At 45.2% G+C, this 26,156-nt stretch overlaps 1 protein-coding gene across 1 annotated transcript in view; it reads right to left on the bottom strand.

Moving 5' to 3' along the window:
* The window catches only part of LOC146193183 (tyrosine-protein phosphatase non-receptor type 7-like), a 50,652-nt gene extending 24,733 nt beyond the window's left edge, over positions 1-25,919 (bottom strand). The window contains exons 1-6 of the mRNA XM_084602602.1: positions 25,691-25,919; positions 14,545-14,675; positions 11,379-11,564; positions 8,877-9,373; positions 6,736-6,819; positions 466-565 (exon numbers count right to left, since the gene is read on the bottom strand). Of these exons, the coding sequence (XP_084458728.1) occupies positions 466-565; positions 6,736-6,819; positions 8,877-9,373; positions 11,379-11,564; positions 14,545-14,675; positions 25,691-25,760 (1,068 nt within the window). The 5' untranslated portion in view covers positions 25,761-25,919. The remainder of the gene's footprint in view (positions 1-465; positions 566-6,735; positions 6,820-8,876; positions 9,374-11,378; positions 11,565-14,544; positions 14,676-25,690) is intronic.
* Positions 25,920-26,156: the final 237 nt, after the last annotated feature.

Below are 26,156 nucleotides of genomic sequence, written 5' to 3'. Positions count from 1 at the left end.
CCGCTTGCACTGCCAAACATTTTGCAGCATGTGAAGTGCGACAGGCGATTGCAACATAGCCGATGTGCGGGCCACACTGTGTAAAAAACTGTTCCTTGCGCATATAGTGTGAAAGGCGATTGCAACAGGCAACTGCAACAACGGCAATGTGCAGGCCACGTGCTGTTGCGAACTGCTCACAGTGCGTAGGCAATTGTGGAGTCAACAATATATGGCCAGCACACGAGTCGTGGCTCGTTCATGAGTTTGTATCGTCCGTAACAGCGTGGGAGCATGTTCGGAAATGCGTTCCGGTTATGGAATTTTAAAAATTTGTATGATCTGAAAATTCGTATCGATCGGATTCATATCACCGAGATTATACTTAGTGCAAGCAACCGTGTGCTCTTAGCCTCTCACTCATGCAATGTGCAAGGGTTAACAGAAAAGAAACGAAAATCAAGGTTCTTCAGGCAAGCAACGCACCCAGAATTCCGAATGGAGGGCAGCCACATTGGAGAGGCAGGCCTGTAGCTGTGCGCGGGTCAGGCGTCGACTCGCTCGTCGCAGGTACGGGTCCAGGAACCTGGTGGTGCATCAATCATGTTCATTGCGTGCAGTTCAGTGTTCCAGAGGTGTATGAGAGGCAATGCAGTGGAGGGCTGTGGATCAACTTTGATTAAGTGGGTTTGTCCAACATGTACTGCCATAATGGAAAACCCCTAGCACAATGAGTGTTTTTGCATTTTGCCTCCAGCCATATACTTACACTCAAAGTTGAAAACTTAAATATCGGTCATGTAATACTCTGCTACCTGCTTAGAGGTAATACATATTTATTAAGCTACAATAATTATTACCCACAGTTGCTTAATTACCACTACCCACTGAAAATGCACTGAAGAAACTCTTTTGCGGGCACAAGTCAGTTCAATAAAGAGTTTCTTCAGTGCACTCCCAGACTGTTCCTTTCTGTCATCGGCCTTGCCCCCATTATGTGACAATATTTTAACTAAGTTAATGCACACCGGTGATATAAATTAAGTAGCTGGTTCAAGCCTCCTGTTATTTTGTGCGATTGTCTGTACGCTAGCAGGATGGTTCTCCCAAGTGCCAAGTGACATGCGCACAGATGGAAGTTGATGAAGACGGCGGCATTCAAAGCACAGAGCGAGAGGCCAGCAGCTTAACATGTAGGATGTTAGGGTGAGGCAATGGGATAGCGGTCTAGTGCAGCAGCCAGGGAAGCTCTCCTGTTTGAATCCTGCTTACATCCATAAAGTATTTACTTCTTATATGACAACAGGGTATATTTGCCTCTCTAGTTTCAGGTGCCACCAGACGAACAAGGGTGGAGCCATAATTTTTTGCATGCTAAAAATACCATTGAGATATCAAACAAACCATTCAGTATTTCTAAATTTCTGTTTCCTTTTTTTTTAGTGGGCATTTTTGATGTTCTTTGCGTTTTGAGAATTGTGGGTGTACAGTTCGTGATAAGAACCACTCTAGCAGGAAAAAATTTTGGAAAATTTAAATTTTAGTAAGGATGTGCAAATTTTCAAGCCTATGTTGAATACGAAAATGGGTGAGAAAAATGCCTCCAAATATTGAATAAGTGATCACTAAAAAAAAAAAGAAGTAAACAAACAAAGCAAACATTTTTCTTCTTACTTATCTCAAAATTCATATGGTATTTGCAAATATTTAAACCAGAATTGCACAGAAGTGTATAACATACTGAAAAAAAGAAAAAACAGTATATAGTTTATGCAGGATTCGATATACCATTTCTTTTGTAGAGGAAGGACCTGCATGAAACCAGGTGGAGCTGCGATATTCAATAAATTCTCATTAATTCGGCCTTCAAGGGACCAGAACAAAAAAAATATCCATACAGTAGAATCTCGATGATACGAATTGCATGGGAGCACGCAAAATATTCGTATCATCCCGAATTCGTATGATTCAAAACAAGTCAACATCCACATGGGAATGAATTGAAAATGAACCAAAGTTTATTATGGCGAACTACTTGCGGCCGAAAAAGTCCGTAATGCTTGTCTGCACTTTTTTGCTGTTGATGTCGAGGACAAGCTCCGCCTGAAAGGTATAAAACCGTGCCGCGGTTTCGTCGCTCACGCTGCTGGCACTTACGTTGCAGCGCAGAACGTCCAAAGCGTGAAGAGTATCTGCCTTTGACGGTGGCTGATCACACTCGTCATCAGCGTCACCATCGCTGTCAGGCTCACTTTCGCAATCATTCGCTTCATTGACCAAGTCTTCAATAGACCTCAGCCCACAGGTCGCGACATTGTCGTCCGCGGTAACGAAGTCCCGAACCGAAGCTTCAGTTTCCAGATTGTCCCAGCCATCAATCGTGAGGTCTTCGTCTGGCTCTTGACAATCTCCTGCCGAAGCCGCAGCAAGTCCGATGGCAAATCCGCACTTTCTAAAACAGTTCGAGATTGTGTCTGAAGTTACACTATCCCACGACATTGCTAGAAAGTGCAAAGCATCTAGGAGACTGATCCGCAAGTTTGCTTCTTTACGGTCAATTTTTGCCAGCAGACGCCTCACTAGAAGTCCTTTGAAATGATGCTTCACATTTCTAATTATCCCAGCGTCCAGTGGCTGAAGATGGCTGGTAGTGTTCGCCGGCAGGAACCTGACTTTCACGTTATTGAATGTCATTTCCTTTGGGTGGGCAGAGCACTGGTCCACGAAAAGCAAAATTTTCCGGTTTCTTGACGCCATTTTCCGATCAAGGCTTGTCAAGAACTCGCGGAAAAAATCTCCAGTCATCCACGTCTTTCGGTTGCCTTTGTAAAAGACAGGCAAACGCTCCGCCGATCGGAAACACCTCGGTTTCTTCGACTTACCGATGACGGTAAGCTGGAGTTTCTCTGATCCATCCGAGTTGCAGCAAAAGAGTACTGTTACTCTCTCCTTGCTTTTCTGGCCGCCCTGGCATGCCTGGCCTTTTACGCACAAACTTCTTTCTAGTTGAAGGTTGAAAAAGAGGCCCGCCTCGTCGGCATTAAATATGTCACGTGGCGCGTACTCCGAAATCAGCGCCGGCAGCGTGTTCAGCCACTCATCTACAGCTGACTGATCACTTTCTTGCCTTCACCTGAGACGACCCGGCAGACAAGTCCGTGCCGCTCCTTAAACCGGTGCAGCCATCCCCCAGACGCTTGGAAATTTTCAATTCCAAGCGAAAGCGCGACGGTGTCGGCTTTTTCACGTAGCACCTTGCTGTCCACGTTGACGCCGGCCGCTGTTACTTCGCGGAACCAAGTCAGCAGAACCTCTTCCAGCTTGACATGGGTCGCTGTTTTAGCCTGCTTCACGTTCGCACCGAAGTGCTGCACATTCTTCAAGATGACATCTCGCTACCCAACAATGGTGCAGAGTGTTGACGGTGCCAACCCTAGCTCTTTTGCTAAGTCGACACTCTTCTTCTTAGGGTTTTCGTCGACCCTCTTCAGCACTTCAAGCTTTTCCTTAAAAGAAAGGGCTTTACGCTTCCGCGACATTTCGGCAGCAGCGAACGCTTGCGTCTTTCTAACGTTTGGGCAGTTCACGTCACAGCGAACGACAGAAAGAAGTGGCAAATGGAGAACCGGAGAACTACTGTAGCGGCAGCCAGCGTCACAGTCGTCCTGGGAACAGCCGGCGAGACAACTTTTCGATAGACCAATGAGCTGCCAGCGAATGAGTGACGTACACGACTGGGCACGTGCTTCGCCTTGGCCGTCCTTGTCTAGTGCTCGTCGGTTTGCTACGAAAGGGAGGGGGGAGTAGGGTGGCTAGTGGGGTGAGAGGCATTGGAGAGGAGAGGCAGCGGCCGCGGTGGGTACCCTCTCCCCCTGTGAGCTCTTGCGCTGAGCTGCTCAGTGGCTTTGTGCCTTTGTACAACGTTCGTTCCTATCATTCGCGGCGGGGGGGAGGGGGGGGGGAGGGAGTTGGCGGCGGCCGCGTCGGTTATGTTACCCTCTTGAGGCCAGCCGCGCCGGCCCGCTCGCATGCACGACTGGTTTGCACGTTCGTATCAACCGCGGCAGGTTCAGAAACTCTTCGTATCACCCCGAATCTTTACGTATTCTATACAATGTAGTCCGTTCAAAGCATTCTTAAAATTCGTATCATCCCGAAATTCGTACCAGGCGTAATCGTATCATCGAGATTCTACTGTAATTCGTTTCCATGACAGTAAATTTTATATGGAGAGCACCTTCACTATGGTTGTCTACATTTCAGATGAACCTGAAGTGAGAATAATTTTTGCATGATTTCATCAAGCACTTCGTTTTGTGCGCACTGTCGGGAAGGCCATCTTTTCAAAAGAGAAAGCTCCTCTTCACAAAACGACCATTTTGCATTTTGAGGATGGTTCACTGCACAGTCAATGGGGTCAAGCATTGCGGTGAAGTGCATAGTGGGGTTAAACTGCGGTGAATTCAAATCTTTTTGATGTATTAGGTAATTTTCGAATACATATACAGTCGTGCCTCGTTAATATGTACACTTTGGTTTCCGACCGAAACTGTCCGTAGAGCGAGTCATCCATAATAACGAGTCATGAATAAAAACAAAAAGGATTTTATTGAGAAAAGAGAATTGTAATTAACGACTGCTTTTGTACATAACGGTGCGCACTGGACTCAAAATTTCACAAAACACCGGCAATTTTGACTGCATTAGCCTTGTCCTTGTTGTCTTCAAAAAATTGTAGTGCAGTCTGAAGCGACTCGCTTACCATGACACCCGTGATGTTGGGCTTTGTGTTGGTCGAACTTTCGAGCACGAACTCCTCACTGGCTGATGAATCAGCGTCTGATTCTCTACTCACCGCCGCCCCTTCCAAAATGGCCTCTTCACTGAGCAAAGTAGCCGCTAAGTAGCAGCTTGAGATTCTCCTGAGGCGAGGAAACAGCTGAGCTGTCGATACTATAGTCCTTCGCAGCTTGGATTGACTGAGATGGCTTTTGCCGCTTATATTCACAGATTTCTTCGCGCCTGCGTTCAGCTCTATTCTTTTGCGTTTAACTCCCGCCATGCCAAAAGCCAGACTCAAGTTTAGAGTTACAGGCTCCTCATGCTGTGCACTTTTTTGCCTAGTTAACTTTTCTGCCTTTTCGTTCTTCTGATTCTTTTTTTGCCATGTACTGCTTCTGTAAGGAAGCAAGGGAGTCAAGTTGGCAAGCTGCTATGCAGAGGGTTATCGAACATCCCATCTTCTTGGTGCCGTTTTTATGTGTTCCCCTAAAACAAACACTGCAAGCTGAAGTACAGTTTAGAACGACGACTAGCTGACTACAAAGAGCTCAGAGATTGCCAAGGCCGCATCGTTGACTCAAAGCGAAGCCAACATACGGACCGCCTAGTGTGCATACTTTGGCAGTTCGGCAGCGCAACAGGGACGAAAACCAGGAGCATGATAGGGAAGCGCGTCCAGGACGGGACGCCCGGTCCCGGTTGCGTGTTCGTACGTTGCCTTTCTTTTGTCGCTCTACTTTGCGAGTGTGTCTTAACTCTCACCGAAAAGCGTTAACGGCTTCACAGGACAAACATTGCGCTTTGGGAAAGAAAAATTCAGCTGCCACCGCCACTGTAGGCACTTGTCTTTCTTCCTGTCATTTCTTTCTTACGCTTTTACCGGCCTCTCTTATTGCAACCACATGTTTTCCCGACTGCGGCGGTCACTTCCGCTGCACCCAGAAATCTCTTGATTCCCCCCTCGGTTTACTGTGTACGTTCTCTGCTCTTGCGCTCCCCCTCCCTTAGAACGGCGACACGCCCGCTTTGGTTCTTTGCAACCCCACAGGACTCGTTCAGGCATCCCGCCGTATCGGCTGTCGCGAAGGTTCGCGGGCGGCGCGCCCTGCTCTAACTTGTGTTCAGACTCCTATGCTTTTTTTTTTCCAAGCACTGTCCATATTAACGAGGCAAAAATACATGGGCCCAAGTGCGGTGCGTGCATCCTTCCCCTGTCCATTGTCCAAACAGCAAGTTTCCATATTAACGAGGCATAAATACATTGAGAATGTTTCGTCCCCAGAAAAACTGTCCATAATTCGGGTCATCCATATTAACAGGGCAAGACTGTAATCGAATAATGGACATATTTGAAATTTGAATTTGGCAATAGTATTCAAAATGTCGAATATTCGCCCACCCCAATTTTTACCCTTTTCCATCAGCCAGCTGCCTCATAATACTTATTGAAGCAATTTTTGGTTCTTACACAAGTTCTCTTATATGTCGAAAAAGTGAAAAAAAGGATACATAATGCATTCAAAAAAATTAAAAAATTTACTGACATCAATGTTTAACCACATCAGCTGTTGAAACGGCTTTAAAGTGATGTCATTCATTGTCTACATTATGAGTGCAATACTACCAACTGTGTGAGTTTGAGACTTGTACGCAGCTTCTGACATGTTTTTATTGCGTACCTATCACGTGGTGCAGGAGGGACATCACACCCCGCACCAGTGAAACAAAAGCGGACACCAGGTTTTTGCTCCAATGTGTCTTCTATGCTGTCACAACTAACTCGCGCCTTATTAGAGGGATGTTAAATGACATGTGCAAGGAGAGTGCAGGTAAGTAACCATCACAAGTAATTATTCTTCCAGACTTTAAGCATGAGACAGGGTTAGCGAGAACTTCGAAACCATCACCTCGCACTGCCTTGTTCAAGTTCAACCGACCCAACCAACAAGAGTGACACCCCATGACACTACTCACCTGTCCTTGCCACTAGTGGGGCTGATGCGGCCATTCTGGGTCGCCTTATTGAGATCCAGTGTTAAGGAAGCGTTTGAGCCACGCCTGGAAAGATAAAAAAAGACCCAAGGTAGTTCTTCGTGAGGAGGACCACTGGAATGCAATGGGAAACTAATCCTCAATGTTGCCAAACTACACACACAGGCCCAATAATGAAACCCCTCCAAGCACGAACAGTGCAGACTCCCAGAAAGCTCTGCTACGAAAGAGCTTTACGCTGCTGTGGATGACTTAACCCTCCTTGTTGCACAGCACCCACCAAAACTGGCTGGTTATCTCGGAGACAGGCACTGGGAGAGTTATATTCTGCAGCACCCCCTGGAAGAGGACTGGGTCCCCCGTGGCAGTGTAGGCATGAAGTGTGGACAGCAAGTGGCAACAAAACTATGACATAATTTTGTACCAAAAGTGTGATGCAACCATTTCTTGTGCAGCACTCAGGGTGGTGTCATACCATTTTACGTCTAGCACCCACCTGCTAGACAAATGAGAGACTGGCTTGTGACAGGGATTTGAACTGACAATGTATGTACCTCCAACTGCATGCTGTTAATTGTGAGTGCAGGTGTCCACAGATAAGTGAGACAGATACTGAGTCTTTCCTTCCCCTCAAAACCAAGCTAACACTTTTTCAAGCTTTGTGCCAGCCTCTTTAATGCTAAATCATCAAGCTGCACGATGCCAATCATAACAAACGCTGCTTTCACACATCTTAATCGGCCTTGAGTGAAGTTAAACCCCAGCTAATTTTTCTCCAGTGTCTAAGCACTTGAAAAAAAAAAAAAAAGGGAATGAAAGAGTGTGCAGGCAATATGCAAGTTTTCATAAATGGCCCTGCAAACGGGAACTGCAGAACTAGTGTGCTAGCCTATGATGCTAACTCTTTCAATATGGCGAGGTCCCTATGTGTCCGCTCTACATTGAGCGAAACTGCCTAAATTTTGCCTCGCTCACCTGTGGTGGCAAGCTGCTTGCCAGGCATGGTTTCCCAACAGGAAAGCTGTTCCAGAGCCTTCAGCAAGACTATAGCCAAACAGGCGAGCTGGTAATACTCAGATTAGAATACACCTAACTTATCAGTCACAAGATAAATGTATATCTGTGCAACTGACTGGCTGGGCATGCATAGAATCACGCCATGGCTCACCCCGATCTTTCATTTGCATTTAACTGGTGGCAGCACAGCGTCGGCACTTTTTTCCTGTTTTAACAGATACCAGCTTTTTGACATAAATGGCCTTGGCCATGTCCCCTTTATTTGTGTTGATGGCAGCAACTGCAATTAGCAATTGCAGTAGTTGCCAGCACCTTTTCCTTCCATTTCTAGCTTATTCTATTTGACTAAAAAATAACTCTGAAAAAATATGTTTGCCCTGGTGCTAATGATGCCACTGAATTATCTGGAAATATGCCCCCATGAGCCATGCTTAATAAACTCCAGCAGAAACGCATCTATTTTTTTATTCGTCATGGCTCGGCTTGGCAATACAGCATATGGCTTTAGTCACCGCAGGTAAATAACAATGAGAGTGAGCTTGACTGCTTAGCGACGTTGGCTGCAATGTTTTAGCTGCCGACATTTGGCCCTACCCTGCTAGTGCGACTTGCAAGGTGCCTAATTTAGCGTTTCAAAAATGAGGAATTGTGAAAAAGAGTTTTAACAGACCCAAGTAGTGTGATTTGGTCTACACGTTCCACACAAGAAGTGCACTAGAAATGGGAGACCAGCCAGTAAGGATGCTCGTGGCACCAGGCTTTAGATCCCCAATACTATTTAAGTGCATCGAATTTTCAGCCATTTCCTTTTATGCTGAACTGCATGCAATCGTGATGATGCACAAAGTTGCATACACTGGTTTCATCACATATCCCGATAAGCCCCCAATAATAGAGAAACACTTATTTGCACCACATCACAGCATGCCAATTAAAGGAATCAGCGGTACGCGATGACTACTAGAACTCCCTTACAGAGTGAGTCAGTGCGTTTTTACCTTGTACAGAAGTAGACTCTTTGTGCCAAACAGCTCAGACATTTAAGAACAACAATAACAACAAAAAAAAGTAATGAAGCAATAAATAATTGTGCTCCAAACACTTGCCTCTCCAGTAGACGTCGTGTTTTGCGTCGCAGTGGACTACGTGTGGGGCTCAGACCCTGGTCCGAGTCAGTCTCCGACAGCGAGCTGTTCCACAGTGCAGCAGTTGCAGCTGTCGTCACCGCCGCTGTTGTTGCCGCAGGGGCACTGGATGCTGTCTCCGCTGGGCACAGTGGCACCACTGGCACACAGCTAGCCAGCTCGCGCGCACAGTTCGCATTCGGCGAAGCAGCTGGCATGACTTCGGCAGTGTTGCCTTCACAGGGTGGTGGCCACCTGCCGTTGATGGGTATGGGAGCTGTGTGCTCAGTGGCAGAGGGCGGTGTTGCCTGCTCGATGGTCGTCTGCTCTGCGGCAACAATGTTGGGCTCGGGTAGCGGCTGGCAGATAACCCGCTCTGGCGGCAGAGCCGGTGAGCAGTGAGATGACAGTGGCTCTAGCGGTTGGAAGAAGAGCCCCGGTGACTTGATGCGACTGCCACGCTGAAGCCACCAAAGAAGCTGCGACCACCCCCAGAGGATTAAATTGCTCCCTGCTCTGCAAGGGACTGCTCTACGTGGTGGTAAAACAGAAACCATGCTTTCATCTTAAGAAGGGCTCAAAGTAATCTTTCGCAGGAAAATGGGACGGCTTCTGACCCGTACTTTGCCGTGTGCCTACTATACAGCTCAGTGCACACACTAGCACTGTTTCCCAACAATATATCTCCTTCAGGTGCTGTGCCAAGTTTGTAGACACAACTGGAAAAAACACTATCAAACCATCACATACCACAATATGAAAAATCTGGTATTAAAACTGACCACACTGTCAGACATAAAAATGTACCCAGAAAAACTGTTTTCAAAGTGAATGAAAGCTCCATGTTTTATGACAGCCCTAGTAACTCAAGTGTGCTGTGGCTTGCTAGTTTAGCCTGCCTGGCCAATCTGAAGTGTCTGAAATGTGCATGTAGCAACTACACGACAGGAACGAGCCAAAAGCAAGCGTATAACTGAGCGTCTGAAAGCAGCGTTGAGTGAAAACATGGGTACATGAGGACCAGAAAAATAATTAGCACTTGGGAAAGCTCATGTTAGCTTCCTTCCGACGTCCACTGTTGTACGTTTCTTCCTTTGCTCTCTTTCATGCTGGCTGCCCCAGATTGTGACAGCTTCACCCATGCACATGACCACAGCATAAAAACCAGCCACTACCAATGCCCTTCCAAAGAAACAGTGCTCCATGCAGGTCAGTAAGCCTCTACGGAAATCCATTCTAAATCAACACGAATAGAAGCAAAACAATTCGGAAAAAATAAAAATTAAGGTGCATTCTGGGGCAATACCTAGCTACCCGAGGTAAAAAAAAAAAAAACCTACATGGCTACACTTTTATATTTCTATACTATTTATGTTTTTCTTCTAGGGCTAAACATTACTGTACAGACAGGTAGTATTGCACTGCAATGATCTGAAACAAACTGGGCCTCACGGCTTCAGTAAATGCCCAACCCCTGCTGTTAAATGAAACAGCGTAATACATGTGCGAAGCATTTCCAATCCTGGCATAAGAAAGTGTAATCTTAAGTGCTTGTTCTTACTGTCGTTTACGAAGCAGCAGGAAAAGGGCTGTACAAATGGTGCTTATGGGACAACTGACTGAAGTCATAGATGTCAACTCATAGTCAGCAAATGCACCACGGCTTTACTGCCAACACATGCAATGCTAGCACATTTGTAAGAAAGAGATACCTGAATGCAGTTTGTTCACTAAATATGTTAATCGGGGGAAAAAAACACATAAAGATGGGTTCCCTAAAAAAAAACTGGCTTCTGCCTGACTGCAGCCACGTGGCTGAAGGCAAACTATTGAGGCTAGACAAGGTGGAAGTCTCTATTTTTTTATTTTTTTGCTCATGAAAAGCATTAAATGCATTGTGCCCGCACTCCTTATTGAAAAGGGCTTTAAATGCATTGCGCCCTTTGGACTAAGGAGTGCGGGCACACTTGGCAGGCTCTGACGGCAGCGAGAGTATCCCAACATGGCTGACTAGTTTGGTGCGTGACTGTGCAGAAAAAAAATTTGTGGAAGTTCGAAAACACACATATGAAGAACATCAGTTTTCAAAGACTGACTCCACCATGAGACCATGTTTTGAACGCAGGTGGAGCTGAAGCTGACAAAAGTGTTAGCTACACCATGAGAGGTGTGCAGCAGTTTCCCACAACAGCACTCTCGTCTCCGGGCACCTTGGCACAAAGCTGCACACGTCTGAACACAGCTATCTCCTCAGCCATAGCACTGTAAAGACCACACAGCTCACGAGACACACTAGTTTGGTTCAATGGTGAAGTGAATAAATGCGCATTCTATCTGATACAGTTAAGAAAGGTGCCTGCCTATGCAGCTCTCTAGGTGTAGCTTCTGGGTGTGCAGCAAAAGTGACATCACACTCGAACTAACTGCGCCTGAACATGGACCCCCCCCACCGCCACCATTTTAAGAAGCCAGTGCCCAACTCACAGGGCAGAGTCCGGCAAAGAGGAGCAGTAGCACGGCAGCCAGTCCCAGCACCAGGAGCCAAGCAGTCCGTGCCGATGGGTGAGCTCCAGCCGGAGTGTCCCAAGGGGGCGTGGGCCGGATGTCTCGCTGGGCCCCCACAAACACTGCCGGCCCATTCTCCGAGCCATCGTCCGATGGGGCTGCGGACTGGTGCACACACGCAACAGTCCCAGTGTAAGAACAAACTGGGCACGAGCACTTCCCCAAACCAGTTCGGAGAGAGGAACATAAGTCATTTATAAACGTTTCCAGTCCACAACTTTTTGCGCGAGCTAGGTCTCTTACAAAGCAAACTGCAAAAACTGCAGACTAGGAGCAGCCCCATGTCAATCACTTCTTTCTCACCTCTGTGTTTCAGGCATGGTAGGTTTCAATCAGTATGGTAATTTGTAGTTGCCTCCTCCCCGCTGGTGTTTTCACTAATGCTGTGCACAACCTTCGCAAGGCTATTTGGTGTCACAATTTAGGGAACAAAGGATACAAACACTGTGCACAGGTTGAGATTGAGAATTTAATGCAAGCGGAAACATACTTTCTAGCATGCTATTTCTTTCATCAGAACGTGCGAGACCATTTAGGAGAGCAAAATGCTTACTAAATTGTCACAAATGGCACACCAGGCTTGTGTGTCCAGCATCTTGCTTAGCAAACAGACCTTGTTGATACAGATTCTGTGATGATGCCTTTTGTGCTTATTCCAGACAAAGTGTTTCAAGAGAATAGAAGTGTAGTTTGCAGGTCGCAATTTAACCAAAGCCAGCTCTGTGCTCACTGGCTGAACTTCTCATAGAATGATTTTTCTGTGTTTAGCTGAACGACTGGTTGCACAGGCAGTCACGGTCCCACAACATCCCAATAAGGAGGTTCATTGTGGTGTACTAGCCATCAGATTAAAGGAAGAAACTAGGGCATATGCCCCTGAAGGTTGTTGGAACAATGTAGGACTCTCACAATGAAGTATGCCATGGTCAGCTACCCAATTGTTTTCCCACGCATGCAAGCTATTTCGACGTAGTGAGTACGCAAATGCCAAATGCAGCAAAGATAAATCATCAAAGTTGCTCTCACAACTCCAAAAAAGAAGTAAAACTACACCCCTGAGATCAACAAAGTCCACCGCTTCCAGATTAGATAATGCAATGGTCATCGCTGCGTAAAATGTCTTGGCAGCAATACAGATACCTCGATGACAGAGGGAACGATAAGAGAAGCTTGTCAGTCGGCACTGGTTATCAGCGGAAAGGAGCCTTATGTTCACGGGTAGCAAAACATGTTGCTATATATGTTCTCAGCAATGACTAAAAGCTGTTCTTGACATATAGAAAGTTGCACCACACATAGCATATATAGCATGTTATGCATAATAGCTCCTGTTTACAGAATGGCTGTTTTTTGGCAATACTTCATGGATAGCAGCACAATTAAAATGGCATATATATATATATATATATATTTTTTTTATTTGATATGTTTCCTACTAGACAGGCCAGAGGTGGGTTATCATTTTTTTAGAAATTGCAGTATGCCCCACATTCCCATCTTGCACAAGGCATGGGGTCAGGAAAAAATTGTGGTGTGATGGGGCGGAGCGAATTCTTGACCTTGTGTTTGAAAGTGGTAGTGACAGTGATGTTTGTGATGATAGAGATGCTTCTTTCAATGATGGAGAATAGCAAAACGTGTGTGGTGACAGTGATAACAAGAACTTGAGTTCAGTGCAATAAAGGTTGTTCTCTTCGCACTTCACATGCCTGTATCCTTCAGAGCATTTAATTTTGCAAATATTTTTGAGTGTTTTGATCGAGTACTTAATTTTGGAGAAAATGAGCAAGGTTTGCTTTCCTGAGACATTTGCAATGGAAGATTTTACAAGTTTTTCCCATAGTGCAGAATGTGTGCACAGTGCAGAGGTACAGTGGTAAGACACCTGACTACTGTCCGGAATTCCCGGGTTCGAACCCGACTTCAGCGGCTGCGTTTCGATGGAGGTGAAACGAAGAGGCGTCCGTGTGCTGTGCGATGTCAGCGCACGTTAAAGATCCCCAGGTGGTCGAAATTACTCTGTAGCTCTCCACTACGGTTCCTCTTTCTCTCTTTCCACTTTAACTTCCACCTTTCTCCCTTCCCTTACGGCGCGGTTCAGGTGTCCACAGACACAAGTGTGACAGATACTGCGCCTTTCCCTTCCTGTGAACCAATTAGATTAGCTAAGTGCACATGGCTCGACTGAATCCAACTGCAAATAGTGCCATTGCTAAGTATCAGCAATGCCAATTAATGTGCCTTTATTTTTACAGTGCGAGGCAGCTGAAATCAAAAGACAGCCCAACATGAGCACTCACTCAGATTAAGCAGGCTTTCCTGTATTGAAAGTTCTGTCCATAAGCAGTTATAGCACTGTATGAAAGGTACAATTATTGCTGAAAATGTGGCAAGAAAATTTTCAATGCAATTTTATGACCAACATTAGCATAACCAGAAAAGGCTGCAACATCATCTTTTACACACAACGAAAATAAACCTAAGTGTTCCTCGTCCTGTTGAGGAAAGAAGTTCTGAGAGACAGAGAGTGTAAGCTCTATTAAAAGAAATGCCAACACAACAGTGCAGTCAGCACAGCACTACATAGCTTGCAAAGGTAGACCTGCTATCCGTCAACACTGTGACTACAGACAAGCAAATGGCTGCATGCACGGGCGGTACAATACGAGACTACCTGGGTTCAACACTAATCTGAGGCAGTACACCTCACCACAGTGAAGATAATGACAGCAATGTCACATAAGGTTCCAACTGTCGCAGCAGCTAAAAGCAGGGAATCACTGTCGAGGCATGTGCCACCATCTCACAAGCATTACTTTGCCTTTAACATGTTGTATATTACACCGCAATGCTAGTTGGCTCATCTTTCAACACTCCTGTGTTAGCACTGCCAAATCTTTTGCATTTTAAACTTTGTTCTGCTTCTGGACTGAAACTGTCCACCCACCAGCCTTTATTCACAACACAAGTACTCATTGCTCAAAGTGAAGAACTGGTACCTAACAAAAAGCTGGCAATGCTATTTAATGTCCACAGCTCCTTCCTTTAAGTCCCAGTGAGGTCCCGAAGAAAATGAAGCACCCACCACGTTTTCAGCGTGTTCAGGCCCCAGGAGGAGGTCATCCAAGGTCGTTGAGGTCAATGTGCCGCTATCAACTCGGAGCCTCTGCAGCCAGGGGCCATCTCCACTCTTGCCAATGCCTGCACATGCCGCAGCTGCACAGAGGAAGAGAACAACGGGATTTGCACGACCAAGCATTCCCGCTCGCATTTGCATTTTGCAGTGTAAACGGTGTCACAATGAAGGCACCGAGCCACTGCAGAGTCTGCTGCTTGTTTTAATGCATATGCCCACAAAAAGAGCCATGGGGATTTACTGACAGGCAACGTCTCCATCACTGCCTGCAGACAGCAAGAACCAGCCAGTGAGCCAGCCAGCGATGAGTCGGGGACTGTGGCGAGCAGACAAGGAATGTAAGCGCAAGCACTCAACAAAACAGTAAGAAGCAGAGTTAAATGGCATGTTCAACAAACTACTGTGCAAACAGGCACTAAGATTACCTCTGGATTGCACTGCATGAAGCAGCATGTGAGTGTAAACAAATATGCCGAGTGAGCCAACCAAGCAGGCTTAAAAAAGGCCTGAGTGCCAAAAAGAATACCGGTAGCAAGATTACAACAAAGCTGCTGTCACAGTGACGGAAGATAAGCGAGAAGGAAAACGAAGAGTATTTGCCATTCTCAGGTGAGAGCAATGACGGTAAAGTGATCACTGCGACACAGGTACGCCAATCATGCAAGCACAGCAGATTTTGATAACTGTCCCTACTTGCGAATGCAATATAACTCTAGACCAAATACCAAAGCCGGATGCCTCTACCTGGCCACAGTGCATGGAAAGAGATAATGAAAGGAGACCATGAAAATAAAATAAGAGACAAAATGCTTCTCTCACAAATGTTTTGCAGCAAAAGGGCTAGACTGTCATTACCGACATCACAATCCCAGAAAGATCTCCCATGAAAGCACTGCGTCTCACCCCTCTTTCGTGATGACCTTCAAGTCTTGAACAATTATGGAAAACAGGAAACCAAATAGGTTGTACGTAGAATTTGAAAAATTACACAACACTTAGTGCTGACCAAAGTGACACTTGAAAATAATCAACGGTTCACATACAAAAAGCAGCCAGTCATTAACACAGCTGTACACGGCAGCAGAATACAATATGCAGCAAACTTCCAGTGCCGAGTGCCATGTTACCATGTTCCTTGACTCCACTTTGAGGAAATTTTATACAAAAATTAAACCCAGCTAGGGTGCACAGAAACAACATCACGAGTGCATTTCGCATCCCCTGCCTTTAGTAGCCCAAAGAGCAACAAGGATTGAAGCGAAAGTGATAAAGAGCAAAGTGACTCATGCCAGCTGGTTAACTTAGGCATCACACATAAGGAAAACAAACACATTGCAAACTAACATGGAATGCTGGGTTATTTGCAGTAAAGGTTCAGTTAAACAAGCCTACCAACCAGAAAGTAACGTTACCCACAAAAGCATCAAGAAAGCCAAGCTGAGTGCAAAGTGGCCCGAAAAAAAAAAAAAAAATAAACATGATTCCAGTGCTCCAAAGAATCTTATCTAATGTATGTCCAGCAAAGAAAGTGAAGCCTTGCACAAAATCTATGAAAGAAGACCCAGATAGCTGAACAGTGACAGCAGAGATCTTGCCTTACAAGAATGGCCTCATACAGGCAAAAACAAAACTAATTTCTAAACAACCAAACAGGTCTCAAGGAGTGCTTGTTTGCAACAGCTGCATATAATTGATTGATGATATACGTCTGTTGCAAAGATGTACTCCTTCAGGGTTACCCTTGGTAATCTCTTTATATGCCTTATACTTGAAGAGTGGATTCCTACTTCGAGCATACACAAAGTTATGAACGACACTTAAGCTGCGCCTTTAAGGGCATGACGTGATAGCGTAGGCTACCACCTGACATATAAAGCCCTGCTTTAACCAAGCCAGAATGAACGTGCTTGCGTGGCCTAGGGATAATGTGAATGCAATGATCATGGCATGCAGATTTTGATATCATCCTTCATGTGAAAGGAGAATCCCCGAGTTGGTAAACATAACGCCAGGCGATTCTACATCCAATCAGTGCATAATTAATCATGTCAGCTTCCACCTAATACCTCCCAGTGTCAAGCTCGTAATTTTTGGCTTACGCTGGCATCCATAATGGCAGATTTCTGTTTTTTTAATGCTATCGTTAAAAAGAACAAAAAACAAGAAAACAATTTGTTTTAATTTGCATACCCTCACAACGATTATATGCAGCCAGAATGCAATATATTCACCAACATTTGCTCACATTAACAGCTTCCATACTACTACATGAAATTTATTACATTTAGCAAGCAAAAGTAAAGAAACAGTAAAACAGAAAAAGTACAGTAAAGAAAGCTACGCTCATACAAAAAAAAAAAAAAAAAAAGAAAATTGAATCAAGTGTAAACTGTGTCGTTACATCAGTGCATATATATACAATGAAGACAAACCCCCCATGCAGTTTGAGTTAGTAATTAACATCCTAAGTGCATAAACAGTACTACTGCACAACACCACTTCAGAATGCTTTCAGCCTTTTGCTTTTCCTTTGGGAGCGAACCGGTCCCGGAACAAGTAACAGCAATGTGTGACATGGTTTTGTTTACAATAAACTGACTAGTCTAAATCAAACCTATGGTGGCAATCCTCATTCTGTGGTTGTAAAGCCAATAAATTCACTTCCTGATTTCTTTCCTCCCTGACTAGCCCCGAGATGAATGGCAACCATTGAAATGAAGGCCCATACAAAGTGCACAATGCAATTTCACTTTTCCTCTCCATGGCGTTTCAGCCAGGCTAAAACCTCATAAACTACTAACAGCCCACCTGCAGTAATTGCTTTAGCCTTAAACTCCCATCATTGGTAGACATCATGTGAGTCACTGCTCTGACATCTTTTCAGCAAGCATTGCATCACGAGGTGCATCTGCAATGTGTGAGTCACGCGCAGGTATCAGCCGAAAGCATGCTTACAGGCTGCAACGCTCGGTGCAAATTTAAGTCTGCGAGCGTTGCGTTGCCCACGAATCATTCGCCACTACATGACATCAGTCGAAGTACAGGGTAAAGCAGCAGGGGACGCTAGAGAGACCGATTTCTTTTGCAACATAAATGCTTTCATCTCCTAGAAAAAACTTTACCAGCACAACTAGAAGATAATTCATCAACGCACACGGGGACCCGCTTCAAGGCTGTATTCAAGGGTGTGGAACCTTAGAATTGGCACCCACTGACATACAAACCCCAAATACAAGCCATATCTTCACCACACCTCGTGTACTTCCCAAAATGCAAGGTGTACTGCACCACATATATAAAAGAAAACTAAAGCAGCTCTGGATACCTCAATGGAGAAATATTACCTTGTGCCAAACCTGCTGCAAGCTGGTGATGACCATATATGCAGTCACAATGCAGTGAAAGATCAGACCAAGTACAAGGGTGTGTAGCCAAGGATAAAGCACATAGTGCTCGGCCCTGATTCAGTGGCAATGAAAAGAGGTGCATGCATAGTATCACCCATCCTCAAGACGACTGCATGCCCAGTAAAAAAGGGTTCCTGAAATGCAATGTGCAAGGAACATAACACGATGCTTCAACACACCAACCGCATCACGTCTTTTCTGGCCTTTGTTAGATCAGCTTGAATAAGTGGCCTTGGTTACAGCGCTTTGATGGACACAACATTATAATTGATTAAGCATAACACCGTATGCCGCACCAAAAGAAAAGAACATTCTTTTTTGCCATTTTCTGGGACAAGGTAGCAAAAACAAAAACTGCAGCACCAGCCCCAAAATGACCTTTCAAACAAGTGCATCCCAATTCCAAACCAGGCATCCTCCAAGGCTAGGGGCCCACATGGATAAAGTCCCTCTGCAACCAGATGGATGCGAGACTTCACAAGTAAAGTCATTTATCCTGCAGTGACTTTATAGGTACAGCCAGCAAGGTCAGTAAGGAGGTTATATCTGCACAGCCCGTGCTTCAACAGTTTTCTTCGGATGTTAGCGTAAACCCGTACCCCCTGTCCCATGCAAATTAGGATAAAATAGAAGAAATACTGCCAACTTTTCCTATTTAATTACCATTTCCAGAGCCTCAGGCCCAGTGAAAGTAGTGTGTCATGCGACATTATTTTCACTCATTGCAGAACTTTGAAATTAGAGGCCATAAACCATCAGGTGGCTGCAGACACGTGCACTTCTGCTAAAGCCAACCGTGGCTAAGAGTAGTTCAGACATAAATTTTATTAATCAATTAAAAAATGTGGTCGACATTTAAGCTCTGACAACATCTCAAGCTCCTGTCTATGGTTTCTCTTGTGGATCCTTGTGTACAGTAGTAGTGTATACAATCCATGATGTGGTGATCACTTCATCATCATCAGCATGACTATACCCACTGCAGGGTGAAGGCCTTTCCCATATTCCTCCAATTAACCCTGTCCTGTGCTAGCTGCATCCACTTGACCCCTGCGAACTTCTTAACCTCATCCGGCCACCTAACTGGATCACTTACATCAGCTTAATAATTTACAACTGACTTTTCTTTTTTCTCGTAATGATTCGGTTTCAGTCGCAGAAACATGGCTGTGACGTCATAAACAAGTTTAGGTCACATAGGTCATAAGGAAACTGTGATATAATCATTGTTTATTCACTTTTTTCTTCCTATTCCAGGTTTTTGTGAAGTTTGATGTGGACTAAAATGAGAAAAGCAGTGCTCATACTGCAGCTTTTGCATACCCCACATGACCAAGAACTCATCAGTGTCATCACAGCCGCATTTGGCTATTGAAACCAGAACTGAAACTGCATGAGAAAAAAAATTTAATCATATTTTCACCGCTTTTTCGTGCAATTCCTACGGATGCTCATGCTTTGCAATATGCTGCACATCAGTCCTGAGACAGCAACTACTACTTTTGGTTTCTCTACTCCATAACTTGTGCCTCTAGTAGGTCCCACGTGCTCATCAGCATACATTCATGAGCTACCACATTATGTGAACCTGGCAGAGGCACAAAGCCCCGCTTTTAACAAGCCGTATGAAAATGAGCGGATTAGGAGTAGTGTGTGTGACTCAGGAGCCAAGAGTTTGATTCCAATCTCACTTGTCTCAAAGAAGCTGCTGCCAATTCAGTTATGTTGTACTCTCGTGATGTCACACAACCAGCCAACCAATCAGAGCCCAGTCATGTCACCTGCCAACCAGCACCTGCCAGAAGCAAGCTCAATTTTTTGGCTCACAAGTCTGATGTTACTGCATTAAAACATTAAGAGAATGAGCTATGACGCTGTCCAACCACTTGAGATCCCTATGTGATGCCCTAAAGGATATAGTTTTTCATTTATGAGAATCAGCCAGGCCTTAATACACATCTCTTGAATATATTACAGGCTTTAGTCTGAAAATTGACCACTGCTGCAGACACACTACTACTTGCATGACATCGCTATGCAGGGCCACAGTGCTAACAATTTGCATCCTGCTTTCAAAGCTTGCTACAGCACAATCCCTTCCAGGCAGCTTATTAGGAAACAGCTTTAATAAAATATTGCTTATTTCCAGAAATTTACATCTCAAAAGAAATAATTCATTTGTAAACAAATGTAGTACTCAGGATGTAGTACTCAGGTGCACATTTATAATTTCAGCCAAACAGATCAGACTGCAGTAGCTTGTTGGGTGAGCTGGTTTTCCATTCTTAAAGAGATGCAAGGGGCACATACAAGGAACTAATAAGTGCGGCCCTATTTGCGTCTTCCTGTTTTGTCCATGACCTCCAGCACCACTTTCGAAAACTTAACCATATATTGCACACTATCCATTACCTGCTTCCATCAACCCTTTCCACAGATACCATGCATACAAGACTGGACGCCGAAAAAAGGCAAACCCTGTCAACTGCGCGCCTGTTGTTTAGAACAAAGAAGAATTTCTCAGAAAAAAATGGGTGTTTAAGCTTTTCTTTAACATAATTTCTATTTTTACACACCTTTGTTTTTTTAGAGATTTTCCTTACATTGCGAACCTCAGTGCTGCTCAACATGTTTTCAAACTGCATTTAATGAGTTTCCACAGTACATTATCCAAGCACAATAGGCATGGAACATTTAAGTCGATCACCATTGTAGCATACATAATGCTAATAGCTACTTTTACTCATTCAGCCACCTTGTTTATATGTTGCTGAGTGTGCCAACATGCATCCTCTTCTAGAGGGTCACTGACATTTTTTTAATGAAACGGTGCTTCTTTTCATGCAGTAACACGGGGCCTTTTGAGAAAAATACATACAGTGGTCATTGCAGCAGTAGTTACAGGGTTTTGGTAGCCTTGACACCCCTGCCTGAAACCCTCATGGCAACAAGCTTCTTCGAATTACATAGTGCTGCCAGTTTCAATGCGTGTGACATATAGTTTTAGCAGCACTTTTTCACCAGTCCACATTACTTCACTTTCTCATTGGTAACAGACAGCGGCTGCTAATGATGTCTCAGCTCGGGATGCTAACCATCAAAAAACCCGCAGATTTGTGTTTGAGTAAGTGTCCAATCTTTCTGTTTTCATTTTGCATTAAAGGACCCGTGAACCAGAAATCTGGCGTTGGTGCTGGTACTGTGAATGAAAACTCACAAGCATGGTGTTGGCAAGTGGTAGTTGGTAGCTGATGTGGCCGCGCACTGAGTGAGCGTAGGCTTGCCTGATATCACGTTTGGCAGGGGCTACCAACTCAGTCTCTCCTTTCATACGGGAGGGTGACATCAGATTCAGCCTGCCAGAACCCTTGCATACACATTATGCCTAAGCCACACAGGCAAGTTCTACGGCTTGGTTAAAGCGGGGCTTTATGTGTGGAGTGGTAGCCTATGCTAACGCGTCACATCCTTAAAACCAGAGCTTAAATGTCCTTGATATATATATTTTTAATTCAACAGACTTTTTTTGGCATTTCGTTCGGAAAGCATGTTACTTTTTTTTTTGCAAGCATGCTTGACAAAAGAATATGTGATGGAAATGTACAGCACAAAGAAAGACAAGTACACACTGATGACACATAGGATACACAATCGCAGGGACACACGTGTCTTCAGTGTGTCCTTGCCTTTCTTTGCGCTGTACATTTTAAACATGAATAAACAACATGCCCAGATCTGCTACGTTAAAAGAATACAACTTTTATCAGCGATTTAATGTGGCAGTCTTATGTTGTTGGAAGTCAGGCAACGTTTAGATCAGTGTTTTTGTCAGCGTGAACAGTTTATTTACCAGTAATATACATTCAAACCGCAGTACTTGGAGCTGAGCATAAGGATTGGCAATCTTCATTAAATATATACAATTTGAAAAAGGCGAGAAACAATTCTAAGGACTTGGTCGCTACATTATCGTAGGGTTGTTGCACTGGGCTGAGCGACAAGGCAGGCATGGTCTGCACTTAGATGGCAGAGATGGAACCACTGTTTAGTTGTTGTGGTAGCCAGAGCAAAAAAATCTTTTTGTGACGTCTATGTTCCACTTTGTATCAGTGTCCTAGATGCAGTTGATAAGCTACTAACTGGTTATCTGGTTTAATTAGCTAACGATAGTGAAGAAATAGAGAACACTGCCAATACCATTACTGGAAAAGTTGGTCACATTTGAGCCCTCACCAATTAAAGCATTTGCGGCCTCTGCTAATGAGCTGAAGCTGAACACGCGCCTTTGTATTTTAAGCAAGTCTGACAAAAAGATACTCAGCTAAGGCTGATATGAATATAGGAATGAAGCTCCGCCATGTCAATCTCAGTAGTGTTGGTAAAAACAAAAAGCTTTTCTCCGTCGAATGGTCACTAGTAAGTCCTGCCTCTCGAATGTGGGCTACCATTTTTAGCAGCATTTAATCCAGATTTGATATGAAGTGCAGACATGAAACAAGCTGAGCAATAGGATGTGACATCCATGTTGCAGAAAACTGTGCACTGCGGTAAGCAGCTGGAGCATCTAGCCAGTGACAAGTTTCTCATGCAGTGAGATGTTTCAGCTGCTTTATTTCCCAATGGCAGGCTGGAGCCTCTGCTTGTCAAATAATTTATTGGTTGGTTTGTGGGGTTTAACGTCCCAAAGCGACTTAGGCTATGAGAGACGCCATAGTGGAGGACTCCGGAAATTTTGACCACCTGGGGTTCTTTAACGTGCATTGACATCATACAGCACACGGGCGCCTTGCTTTTCGCCTCCATTGAAACGTTGCCGCCGAGGCAGCGATTCGATCCCGCGTCCTTGGGAACAGTAGTCGAGCGCCGTAACCACTATGCCACCCCGGCGGGCAAATATTTTATTAATAAATGTATGGTTCCCAAAGCCAAAGGATTAGCCTGTATGAAGTTTTGAGATATACGAGAGTAAATATGTTAACTCTACATTGTGCATCCATCAACTTTCCTAAAAGAAAAAATTCCCTTAACACCTCACAAATAGTAGGTTTCCTACCTAAACACCAGAAAATTAATTTCAAAGGCATCTTATTTTTCAAACCACTTAAACAATTTCATCGCTGGACGAACACCTGCAACACACACAATACACGGAGAGAGTAGTAAAAAATGTTGGAAAGCACCTTCTCGTCATCAGCTGAGCATTTTCCCCATAGCCAGCGTGGTGCCATTTCAACTCTTAGGGTATGTGGACAATTAACATGTCGAATGCAGCACAAAACAAAGGCACAAAAGTTCACACAAAGCCATTCCATGGGCTAGTGTAATAATTGGGCCAGAAAAGATGAACAGCTTTAAAGAACAATAGAATGAATTAGGCATGGTTAAAATATCCACATCTATACTTTAAAAGCATTATAATGTTCTCTTTCAAGTGTTTAGTATAAAAACTTCAAAACAACAGTGCTCACCTTATGACAGTACCTCTTTTTTAATTACTTGCAGTTTTTGTATTTTTTTCTTTGACAGCCACAACCCAATTTGAACCTCCCCAAAACATACAGAAGAAAATTACCCGCATCAAGAGCACACTACTTGTCTAGCATTTGACTGTCATAATGCTGCTTAAGCGAGCGAAGGGAAGAGTACTTTGGTTAGTTCATAGAGTTCGCCATCCCAAAGTTATCCACACTATGAGGGATGCTACAGAAGAGGGTTCCCGTAATTTCATCACAGAATCCCTTAGCAAGAGTGCCTCGAGTTGTGCCTCCACTAAATACAGCCACCAAGGCCGGGATCAAAACTGGGTCGATCGACTATGTACAAACCGCTGAGTCACTTTGGCAGGGCGAGGGAGCATTTCATATTTGAAAGTTGCATTGCTCAACACAAAAGATCTTTAATCTGTTTTGCTCAAAGCTTGTACAAGTATGTAAAGGTTGTACAGGCACATGCAAACATGGCCTGTGAAATAACATTCATATGCCTAGTCCCGTATTCGAAGTCAAAATTACAAGGGTGTGTGAAGTTTATTTGCTTCGGACACCCTTGAGTTATGCGAAGAACAAGCCTGTGCACAACCTGGGCTAGATGATGTGATGGCGCAGAAGCAGTGCATGGAATACCCTGACTAGTGCTCTGGATCTACTGAATATAAAAACCAAGTAAGACAAAAGGGCTGCAAGACAGAAGTCTGCACATATCACGAGGCCTCCTTGCACTGAAGCTTCAGAGATGAGCCTTCTTAGAACCATTAGACCAGTCACCACCGGCAATGACACTTCGGGGGATATCACACGGGCCCCTACAGAATGACAAGGCATTAAACTGCAAGAAGTAAAAGCGGGCTGAAAAGTAATGTGATACACGTGTACAATACTGCTTCATCTATCTACCAGCTCAGGCGTGAAGGGAGGAGTTTGTAAGAGCATGTGCAAGGTCAAATAAGCAAGCAACAGAAACCTTTTGCGCTCATAACATGGCAAGATATGGTACCCCCACTGAGCTTCGTGAGTGTATGGCAAGTTAATCCGCGAAGGCCAAAAACGGCACTAGCGTGCCCTATTGCAAGCCCTCGCTGGCAAAACAGACACCCCAAATGCGTCATATCCTGCCTTGAACATACACGGGGATGAACGAAAGCAGTGGAACACTTGACCAAGCGTGAAAGCCCGGCGTCGCGCGCGACAAGCTACGGTGACGCTCGAGCGTGTCGTGAAGCAACGAAACCGCTCGTCGCTACCGCAGCGGTTTCCGGACGCGTCGTTCTAAACTGTAGTACGAAGGTTCGCTCAGCTCGGAAGCACGGATACAGCCGCTTCTAAATTAACGAGTTTAGCTTCCTTACACGGCTTTGTTTTCATCGCAAGATAATGCACACACGTCACTGGAGTGCCGCGCAGGTCGCCGGCAGAATTACGCAGAAAAAACAGGTGTCATCGACTCGGGCCAGCGCACTGTTGCGAGCCCGATCGTTAATGGAGCCTCGCCACATGAATCGGCCACTCGCGTACACAACAGCTGCGCGCTGTGGACGATAAGTATACACGGGCAGCGAAGTGCATCTCGCATGCAGGGACAGGCAGTCATTGTCTCTCACTGGCCTCGGCCGGACATGCGAACATTAAAGGCGCTGCCCAAAGAAAACAGCAGATAGCAGGGAGGAAGAGGCGACACTTTCATTCAGGCGGTCGAAAAGCGTGAGGAGAACGGGCCATCATATCAAAGGCGAGCCCAAGAGGAGGTCAAACGCGAAGTAGAGGCGGTGCGGCTCAGAATCGATAGCTTTCTTTCAGTTTCTTTTCCTTTTTTTCTCCTCGTCGACTGAGGTGCCATCGAGGCGGGCTCGTACTGGTGCCTGCAGAAGCGCACTGTGCATTGCAACGCCGCTCTGCTCTCATGGCGCGATGAGGAACGCCGCGGGAGTCAAAACACGTCGCAAGGCTGGACCCACGGAAAGTGCACGCTACACACATACAAATGGAGCCAACCCCCTCTCCTTTGCTACAGCAGCTCCTCGAAGGTTTGGTACTGTTTATGCCGCGCGCTCTCAGCGCGAGAGCTACAAAACGACGGCGGCGATGGAAAAAGAAATAACGAATGAGAAAAGCGTGCTAATGCCTTGCTCCCTTTTACCCAGGTATACTACCCGCAGTAGCGAATGCTGCAACCAGAAATGGAGCTGCACTTACGCCAAACGCCGACGATGAGGTAGCCGCATGCCAGCAGTGACCACGCGCAGCGTAGCCGCGTAACCTTCATGCTGTCTTCAACGGGCACATGATGCCGTATTGACAAACATCACACAACCGCAGCACTACTGAGATTTCATAGCGAGAGCGAACGCTTTCGGACGCGGCTAGTTGCTTCGCCTTCGCTCACAGACTCCTCGCGCGCGCTGTCTTTTGGTGACGCGCGCGCCGCCTGTAGAGCGGCGAGAAAAGCGCGATTTATTTCTGTGTGCCGGTAGGGGCGGTGTTATAGATAGCGCTGTTAACGCTGTCAATTGTCAATATAATTTTTCCAGTGTATGGAAGTTGTTTCCTTCCTCCATGTTCCAGTGACTATGCCAATGCATGCCAATGCACCCAATACAGCGTATTCAATGGCGTAGTCATGGCGTTCAGTTCAGTCGTGTCCGACTAAGCGTCAGCCTGT

The sequence above is a fragment of the Amblyomma maculatum genome, chromosome 4 (genome assembly GCF_055883805.1).
Source record: "Amblyomma maculatum isolate TAMU_Amacu chromosome 4, ASM5588380v1, whole genome shotgun sequence".
In the NCBI taxonomy this organism is placed as follows: Eukaryota; Metazoa; Arthropoda; class Arachnida; order Ixodida; family Ixodidae; genus Amblyomma; species Amblyomma maculatum.
The sequence above is the reverse complement of the archived record's forward strand: the minus strand, read 5'-3'. Positions and strand labels throughout refer to the sequence as shown.